This window comes from Colossoma macropomum, unplaced genomic scaffold (genome assembly GCF_904425465.1).
Source record: "Colossoma macropomum unplaced genomic scaffold, Colossoma_macropomum, whole genome shotgun sequence".
Lineage (NCBI taxonomy): Eukaryota > Metazoa > Chordata > Actinopteri > Characiformes > Serrasalmidae > Colossoma > Colossoma macropomum.
The window spans coordinates 50,376,177-50,386,684 of NW_023494792.1; the positions used below are offsets into that span (position 1 = coordinate 50,376,177).

General features: G+C 39.1%; 1 protein-coding gene across 1 annotated transcript; it reads left to right on the top strand.

Annotated features, from left to right (window-relative positions):
* Positions 1–1,118: 1,118 nt before the first annotated feature.
* Positions 1,119–1,919, top strand: LOC118811200 (putative nuclease HARBI1). The gene is given in 4 exon segments (XM_036575364.1): positions 1,119–1,551; positions 1,632–1,721; positions 1,724–1,743; positions 1,836–1,919. Coding segments are annotated over 4 exon segments (627 nt in total).
* The last annotated feature ends 8,589 nt before the right edge of the window (positions 1,920–10,508 follow it).

Genomic DNA, 10,508 nt, shown 5'->3' on the forward strand with positions numbered 1-10,508 from the left:
GCCATGCCCCTTACCTGTCTCTCCTGTGTAGCCCAGCCCTCTTGTTATTACTACCAGGTGTTTCTTGTTGGTTCTGAGTGTATTTATATCCCTGGTTGTCGGCGTGGTGTTTTTGTTTTGTGGGTTTTCACTCTTGTATAGTGATTTTGCTCCTTAGTCTTTTGTTTTCTTTCAGTTTAAGTATTTAAATCTAGTGTTCTTTCTTTGTTGTCTTTGCTTTGTTGCCTTTGTGGATCTTAATTATGGATTACAATAAAACCTTGTGCTTGCATCCTGCCTCTTCGTCTCCCTCTATGTTACATGACGCCAAGCCTAAGAAGAATGTAGTGAGTGGTGTTCTTTCACAGGATAAGGAGGATCTTGAAGACTTGCTCTCAGTGGTTCAGGCAGGAAAACTTCTTTTGCTTACTTTGTTCATGGTAACCACATGTAAGATTTGATGGGGTAAATGTCAAGTGAGAAGGATTTATAATGCAAAACGGGCTTTGTTTTCAGCAGTTAGCCTGCCTGACCCCACCAGATATAGTCATGGTACTGTTTAACACCTTTTGGAGGGGTAAGACACTGCAATGGGCTAATTTAATCATTGAAAAGAGGTCAAAAGAGTCAGGACAGTAGAAAAATTGTATACACTGTTATCAGATTTTCAAAAGCACCATGAAGACCTCACTTGCTTCTGGCTTCCCCACAGGCCTCTGCCTGGCCTGCAGGTCCTCCTCAGGCCTCTGCTTGGCCTGCAGGTCTGCCTGTCAGACCTTTGCCCCATTTCCTGTTCGTTCTCCTTCCTGTGTCTATTTTCCACTTCTGTGCCTGTCCCAGTCATTGTTCACCTAACTGATTCTGCTCCTGTTTGTCCCTGTCGCTGTCAGCATCTCTGTCCCTGTCTCAGTTACTATCCCTGTTGTAGTCCTGGGGTGTATTCCAGAAAGCCGGTTAAGCGATAAAACCGGGTAAGTTAACTCAGAATTCACGAAAACTCGAGGTTTTCTGTTCCAGAAACCGAGATTAAAGAAAACCGGTGTCAGTTACTATAGCAGCTTACACTCTGAAGCTAACCTGCTCGCTGGCAGGTTAACTTAAACATAACCCAGGTTCACACGCACTTTTCTCTAGCAAACATGGTGTGTCCTTTCCTCGAGGATTCAGTTGATATTGAAGCGCAAATCATTCGTCGAGCCCTTCGTCGGGAACGAGTCATTAGACCCAGATTGGACATACTTTCATTACCCGACGAGTATCTCCGCGAACATTACCGTTTTTTCTCACAGTCAATTAGATACTTAAATAATATTCTAAAGCCATACATTTCCAATATCACACATCGTGGATCCGCACTCACTTCTTTGCAAACTTTATGCATTGCTCTCCGTTTTTTTGCAAATGGTTCTTTTTTATACAATGTCGGAGACGCTGAACACATAGGGAAGGCTACTGTATGTCGGTCCGTCCGAAAAATATGCCTAGCATTAAAACGTTTGATGTACAGTTTTGTGGTGTTCCTTGGGCATAAGCCTGTAATGAACATCAAAGAGGAATTCCACAGAATTGCAGGTTTGTATTTATTAACAAAGATTACAAAAGGATAAAATAATTGGGAAGTGGAAATAGCTCTGCATCTTTTAATATTTCAGGATTTCCAAGAGTCATTGGCTGCATGGATGGAACCCACATCCCAATTAAAGCACCTGCAGAAAATGAAGGGGATTAGGTAAACAAAAATCCTTCCACAGCATTAATATACAGGTAGTGACCATCTTAAATGTACTTTGTTAAATTTATTTAAATAAGTGTAGCATTTAATTTGTTACATAAACTTACTGTTATCTTCCATGAAGATCATATGTGATGCTACATACATAATTACAAATCTTGAAGCCAAATGGCCTGGCTCTGTGCATGATGCACGGATTTTTTCGTGAGTCTGCACTATACAATAAATTTGAACAAGGTAAGCCTGGGAAACGTTTGCTGTAGTTCACATTCAACTCAATTTCAAGGCTTGTCTGTTTTATTTGGAGTTTTATGCGCTCCATCTTAAGATCACACTTCTCAATTTGCTTCTGGAGGTGCATCTTGTATAAATCCTTTACAGGCAGCTTGGAAGCAGAGAGGAAGAGAGAAAAATACCATGATATGGTCAAATAAATATCTTTGCGTTCTAAATATTTCAGCTATTTGGTGAGACATTAAACTAATCTTACTGTTCCAAGCGGAGCTCTGGATGTTGATGGTCCCTCATTAGGCTGTACATCTCCTGTCATGTTCTGTAAGAGGGCAGTCACACATTATCATGGTGGATCACATGAAATGCCATGGTCAATATATTCAACATATGCAACATATACTGTACATCCATAGGCCTCCCAAGAGCATCATCCCACTCTGAGACAGCAGAGACAGTTTCTTTTTTTTGTTTAAAAGAAAGGTATTTGTACACCTCAAGTAAGATCTAGGGACTTTAAGATCACTTACAACTGCAGGAGGCTCGGTTGTTTGAACCACACCGCCTATCACTGGAGAGATGGAATTAAAATTGTTCAGATAAATGCAGTTCTCCACAGTTTATGCACTATAACGAATAAATGTAATGAACATACCTTTAACATAAACAGTCATGTCCTGGGGGGTTGTTGGCTCTGTTGAGCTTCCTCCAGGGATTCCATCAGTTATAGGCCGGCCACTGTTCTGTGACGGCGCCAGCTCTTCTGCCTGGGTGAAAGGCGGTGGTGGTGGTGGTCCCCCTCCTGTTTTCCGTGCCTCTGCCTTTTTCCTATTAGCTACAAAGCCATAACCAACTGTAAGCCATACCAAGCTGGTTACAAGTAAGAACATTAGGTAGTTATGTACAAGTCATACCACTTTGCACTATGTTTTTATATTTCATCTTTATTTGCTGCCATGTACGTTTCACCCCACTCGGATTACACCTATATTATGTAAATGAAAAAAGAAAAAAAAATGTAAAAATCAAGACAACTATTACAACTGACATTAAAATTATTTTTGCCATATCTATTTGCTAAATGTTAAATTATGTCATAGTTTTATTTAAATATTATTTAATAATAACTCGCGCATTAACTTGGTCTGCAATTTCTTGCCATGCCAATTCCCTTTCTTTTGTGGCTGCTGAAGTATTACTTTTACGTGTAAATATGTATTCATTTTCTGCATATGCAGTCAGTAATATTTCCTGCTCTATGGGTCTGAAATAAGATGCTCTCTTTTTTCCATCATTGGCGTCCCATAGTGAATCGGTTTTTCGCCACTCCATTGCGAATGCCTATTTACGGGTAACAGTGAACGCACTTCAGCTGGGTTCAATCTACTCAGAATTGACTAAACTAACTCTGATCAGCTGTTGTGGAACCGGAAACTTTGACTATGACACGGCGAGATAAGTCAACTCTGAGTTCCGGCTTAGGTTTAGAGTTTGTTAAACCCGCTTTCTGGAATACACCCCTGGTCACCGTCTTTGGTTTGTTATGGTCACCATCAATGTTCCTATCTCCCATCCAGTCTTCTGTTCACCCACTTATTCACTCTGTCCACCATCTATCCAGTCTCCCATCCAGCCTAGTGTCCATTCATCTGTTCAGTTCCCTGTCCCATCTCCTGCACAACTGTTGTGTCCCAAAAGATTGTGTGTGTGCATGTGTGTGTGTATATATATCATGTAATTCTTCTGTTTAATGTTTCATTAAGCAAACAATTCTGCATATCTCAATAGCAAAATCTTGCAAATCTGACCATATAGTGGATAGCTGTGATTTTCAGTTAATTTTATTTTGCACAGTGTGTGTAACATAATGCGATAAAATGCTAAGCTAATCACTCATTAACATGTCCATTCACCCCTCAAAAGAGCTTAACACTGAGATAAATACCTGACTTATCACACTGATTCATCAGTCTACTTAGGCTTTAACACCAATTTCAGTGTTTGTAAAGAAGCCATTTGCTGAGTTCCTCTTTAGAGTATGCTAACAAGTATGTTTGCTATAAATGCCCCTGAATTTAAAATAGTTAGACAACCTTTGAAGGTATTTCTTTAGAAGTGTATGCTTACTTTAGTGAGTATTTTAAAAGGATTCTCCTAAAGATGTAAAAAGTAACTGTATCCTGGCTACTGTCCATAATCATGGAAAGTGAGTCTGATGAATTTATGTAAACATTATCAATGTTTCAAACTTTTCTGTTTACTGTTTAGTCCATACAATCCATAAACATCCTTAAACTGCAAAAACAGCCTGTTTTGAACTAATTATAATTGTGATGTCACAAGCATGAGCATATGCAGTGGTTCAGCCTGCTGATTCAAGGTGAAGTAGAATGTAACTGCAGTCTAGATGAGGATGTGGGGAAAAACAGTTAAACAGCATGCTGTTACTGACTGTCTGGATGTAAATATATACTTTCAGCCTTTCAAAGAAACCAGCCATCTGAAAGTGGCTGAAGTTTATTCCCGCCCATGTCCCTGGGCATTTCGATCTGAAGTTGACAGTTTGCTCCAAATTTCAGTACAAAGTGCTCTTTTGAACCAGGCGCATCCAATCGCAACCAGGATTAGATTATGGACTTGGGCCTCTGACTGCTAGGAGCCTAAGGCCAGAGATAGCTCCAAGCCTGGGTACGATCCACTGTAGATGCAAAAATTAGATGAGTGAATAACCAATAAATTTTTAATGGCTAAATAAATGAAATAAAGGCCCCACAGTCCATATTTTGCTATGTGCTGCAAATATAAAGTAAACAACAAACCCCTCAGCCCCCCACAGACATGCACACATGTACATGTGGTTTGTTTATAACCTATTTTGTGTTGTAAAAATGTCAAATAATTAAAATCCTCCAAACACCAAAAGGTGCAGAAATATCACTATTTAAGAACAGCATATTGAAAATTAATAATTCTGTTTGTCTACATTACATTTCCCCAGTGCAGTTCAAAGCACACATAAGCAAACACAAGCTGTTAATTGATGATCTAGTTTGTCTTGATATTTTTTGCAAAATCGTCAGAATGTCGGGGTGAGGGGCTTCCAAAATTGCTTGTGCCCAGGGGCCTCATGCGACTACGATCAGTCCCTGATCACAACAGGTGTAACTTACGTGTACACGTCTTAAAGGGATAAAAAGAGATTATAAATCAAGAAATAGGCTTACAAAATGAAATTATGACTGTTTTGGTACATTAAATACAAATGTTATAAGTGGGCTTTTTGTTTTCAAGAAAAATCTAGAATATGGGCACTTCAGCTCACAGAACGATTGGCTCTCATAGCAACAGCAGCATATTTGAACATGACCTTCCACAGTTTGCATGCAGAGGGTAAGATGGCAGAGTCTGAAATTGTCCTGAAAGAGTTCTGGAGCTGGTGCAGTAATCAGAGAGCAAGCAGCTGTCTATCAGCATGCAACTCTCGGTAATAACTCCACAGAACTACAGGCCTTCCTTGACACACTTAAGCTCCAACTCAGAGCCCTACACAACCTTGCTTAGAGTGCCCCAAAAACAACTAGTACCCCTGGTAAAGATGAGCATAAAACCCTTTGATATGTATCAGCTTGATTTTACACAGAGAATATGAAAGCAAACTAACTTTTCCAGGAGCTAAAACTAAAACTAAAAAGAAAAACTAAAATCCTAAAATCCCAAGTCACAATTATTGTCATGCTTAAAAATTAAAATAAAAACAAGATTTAACAACCACAACATACACAGACTGACCACTACAAGTACACCTTATTGTATTCACACTCAATGGCCATTTTATCAGCTCCATTTACCGTATAAATGCACTTTGTAGTTCTACAATTACAGACTGTCCATCTGTTTCTCTATATACTTTGTTACCCCCTTTTTACTCTGCTCTTCAGTGGTCAGGACCCCCACAGGACCACGACAGAGCAGGTATTATCTGGGTGGTGGATCATTCTCAGCACTGCAGTGACACTGACGTGGTGGTGGCGTGTTAGTGTGTGCTGCGCTGGTCTGAGTGGATCAGACACAGCAGTGCTGCTGGAGTTTTTAAACACCACTGATGAAGTACTAGAGGATGACCAACACAAACTGTGCAGCAGCAGATAAGCTACTATGTCTGACTTTACATCTACAAGGTGGACCAACTAACTAGGTGTGTCTAATAGAGTGGACAGTGTTTAAAAACTCCAGCAGCCCTGCTGTATCTGATCCACTCGTACTAGTGCAACACACACTAACACACCACCACCACATGAGCATCATGGCAGTGCTGAAAATGATCCACCACCCAAATAGTACCTGCTCTGTGACCATTAAAGAGCAATGGGGGCTAACAAAGTATGGACTACAGTTTGTAAATGTAGAACTACAAAGTGCTCCTAAATGGTAAGTGGAGCTGATAAGAAATTTTGCACACATTTTCTGATGTTTTAGTCTAAACACTAAAATAAATACAAACTAAATACAAATTAAATGAGAAAGCACTAGAAAATACACACAGTGCTTATTTCCTCTATTTTTGCACTGTTGTCACACTAAATGGTTTCAGATCCTCACGCAAAATGGAATATAAGACAAGAACACAAAGAAACACAAAACACAGTTTATGAAATATCATTTTATTTATTGAAGGAAAAGAGTTTTGCAACATCTATATTACCCAAAAAGTAACTGCCCCTAAACTTAAAGTCAACCTGAAATCAAAATCAGTTTAAACACAATTCATTGTGTCATATTATTCAAAAAAGATCAAATTCTTGTTTTTCTGTAATCTTTGAAGTGTTATCTTTGACACTTTGAAGTGTAGTGACTTTTGCCCACCTATAATCGCTGTCTGATGTTTGGTTGTGTCACAACGTTCCAGCAGCTGGGAAAAAATTATACTGACCAATAATGGTTGTGTTAGTTTTGACATACATCAAATTAAATCTAAGTAACGTAATCATGAAAACATGAAAATATCTAGGGCGATGGGTTAGGGTGTATGGAGGAAAATGTCACACATGGAATACCTGTTAGAGCCACACTTTTGGAAAGATTTTTAAATTTTCTTTCCATTTTATTGAGAACCATATACTTTAATAAAGTAAAAAAATTGCAAGATTACAAAGGCAACCATATAGTCAGAAAGGTAAGAAGAAATGTAAAGAATAAATCATTGATCTACAAAGGCAATATTTCTTTTAAAATAAATTCCGGAACTAAACTGTTTTTACAGCTTTTTTGCTGGAAACAAAAAACTATAGTGTACGGTGGCCATATGTAAAAAATGAGCTTCCATAGAGGAAATCAAATAAATGGCACCCCTTTGGGAGGAATAACCATAGGAGATAACAGATCTGAGGTTCTTTAAATGAAAACGTAACATATGTGACACACATGTTTGTCATTGGAGATTCCAGCCAATGATGGTGATGTTCTGATATCACAGAGGCGTGTTGTAGCTTGTGCAGTGGATGGAGAGCAACCGCAGTGCCTGACTTCAGAAACTGCAGCCTTCATGCTACAATGAGAAATTAATGTCATGTGACATCATTGAGTTCTGCAGCGCCACCGAAAGTTGGACATAATTTGTAACCAGCCTGCACTGTTTTAAGTCCAGCATGCATCACGTCAGGTCAGTGCTGTGCAGGGCCGCATTAAGTCAACAGCAACCACTATCTTACCATGCGCCCCTCCCACCTCAACCCTGACCAATCATTGAGCGAAAACACATCATCACCTCTGCTCCAAGCTGGACATACATGTAAGTCGACATATAACCTCCTTCCTTCTCTTCACTTTACTCTCTCACTTTTGCTTTTTGGATAATTACTCAGGAGTTATTTTGTTTGCTTATGCAGGCAAAACGTGTTCATGCTAAAACAAGTGAGGTGGCAATATTGGCACTGTTTTTTGCTTTTCTGTTGCTCTGCGATGCTGTGGGGCTGTGAGGTGGGTCAGCTGATGATAGAGTGACATGCACACACAAAGAGTCCATCTCTTGCTCACTTTTTAGGTAATTACACTCAGACACAGGGTTTATTTTAACAATAACCTGACTTTTTTTCTCTTGCTTTTACCATGAAAAAGTTAGAAAAGCAAAAGCAGCATGGATGCTAAATGGCTAGCCTGCTAACCGGCCCTCAGCCTCATCTTCATCTTAGTCAAGCTTTCAACAAATAATGAATTATGTTTCAGAAACTACAGAAAATGTGCTTCAGTTGGTTGCCTTATTTCATAACCCAGTAGCGCCTGAGTTTCAAATCACAGACTGATGACCAGACATTCTTCTGCAGAGAACAGAATTCATAATTCTGTCAATTATGGCAAGTTGCTCAGGCCTTGAGGCAACAAAGCATCCCCACACAATCACACTACCACCACCATGTTTGACTGTTGGTATGATGCTCTTATTATGGAATGCTGTTTTAGCTTTACGCCAGATGTAACTTCCAAAAAGTTCCTCTTTTGACTCATCAGTCCACAGAACATTATTCCAAAAGGTTTAGGGGGTCATCATGGCAAATGTGAGACAAGCCTTTATGTTCCTCTTGGTTAGAAGTGGTTTACTCCTTGCAATTTTCCCATGGATACCATTTTTGCCCAGTCTGTTTCTAATAGTGGAATCATCAACACTGACTTTATCTAAGGTGAGTGAGGCCTGCGGTTTCTTGGACATTCATCTGGGTTCTTTTTGTGACTTCCTGGATGAGTACTTGCTGTGCTCTTGGAGGAGTTTTTGTAGGGCAACGACGTCTGGGAAGATTCACCACTGTTTCAAGTTTTTTCCATTTGGAGATACTGGCTCACACTGTGGTTTGCTAGAGTCCCAAAACCTTAGAACTGACTATGTAACCCACTTCCACACAGATATGTTTTAATAACTTTCTTTGATATATATTTCTATCATATATATCCATAACTGTCTCATCTCTTACGGAATTTATTTGATTGCAGCATAGTTGCCTTTTTGTTGAGTCACATTGCTGGAAAGGTTCTATATAAGTGATGTTCAGATTTAACAGGGACGGCAGAAATCAAGCCTTGGTTCATCTAGTTTAAATGATCCCAATTCTCAAGTACATTTGGTTAATGGGTTGAGGAACTATTACTTTTGCACACAGGGCAAGTTGGTGATGTATAACTTTTCCTTCAATAAGAAATTTGTCATTTACTCAGGTTGTCTTTGTCATATATTTAGTTTTGTTTAAAGATCTAAAAACAATTAAGTATGACAAATATAAAAAATAGAAAAAAAAAACACTTAGCACTGCAAATTTGGTTGGATATTTCAATAAAAACAATAAATGCAAATGCAGAGACCCCCGATTGAATGAAATTATTGAAAATTGTTTTTTTTCTCTTGGAAAAACTGATTAAAAAATTGAGTAATAGTGTAAGTATTCAGTGTAATACTTGAGTGAAGTACAAATCTTCCAAAAAAATATGGTATATGAAGTGCAGTTACACAAATATTTTCCGTCTCTGCATTTCATCACGTTCAGCTGAATAAAATAACAATCATGAACTGAACTGGCTAAATAAGCACCTTAGAAGAATGGACTTTAGCACATTCCCTGGTCTCCAAGGAACTGCAAGCTGAGGTTTCCTGCCTCACTCAATCCCTCAATGACCTTGATATTCTGCCACGTTTTCTTTCTGTCCCCTCTCCACTGACCGAGATTTTAAAATAGCAGAGATGATGTTTCTTTAAAGAGTATATGCCAATATAGTGGGTAAGTATATAACTAAAAATACTGCCTTTTCAAAATGTAACAGGGACTGAATACAGATACTTCACTTCTGTATTCTGAATACATATTCCTCACACTTGTAATCCTGTTAAATCCCAGCCCTGTATGTATGGTGTAAATTGAATGATATAGACAAGGGAGGCAGGATTAGGTTATGGCCATACACACTGTGATATTTCCCTCATGCTGCCCAGTGCTGTTCCTGGTCAAGTGTAATATTTTGAATGGTAGTGTTTTCAAAATGCACACAGACAATTTTCTTTAATGGTGTGCCTAATAATTTAGAATGTCAATGATGAGTGAAACACAGAAAATTGAAAATCTGTTTGTGCTTTTGCTAGGGATGCATATCGAGTATAGGCCCGATACTGTGCTCATTTACACATGCTCTGTCTGCACTGTTACCAACGTCTGATACCAGCTGATACCTAACCATACGTTCACACTGGCAGCAACGTTTCACCTCCTGTCGCCCACATCGCTGGTCACTCATTGCCTGTGGCTGTTTCTGAACGTGAGTGGACCGTTGGTTGTTATGGTTTCACTGATGCCAAACACTAATCAGATCCATTCCCGCTAAAACTTATTTTATTTTATATTTGATCCCTGTGTAGTGCATCACTGCCTGTGCATTCAGTATGTAAGAAAACAGTGTTCGGTCTGTGTGATTGCTGTATATTTGCGGTGATCGCACTACCGCCATTCCTCCTAGTACTACCTAGAACAGTTATCTAGGACCCAAAAAAGAAGCACATCGTTTCACAGTGGCAGAGATAAGGCACATAGTA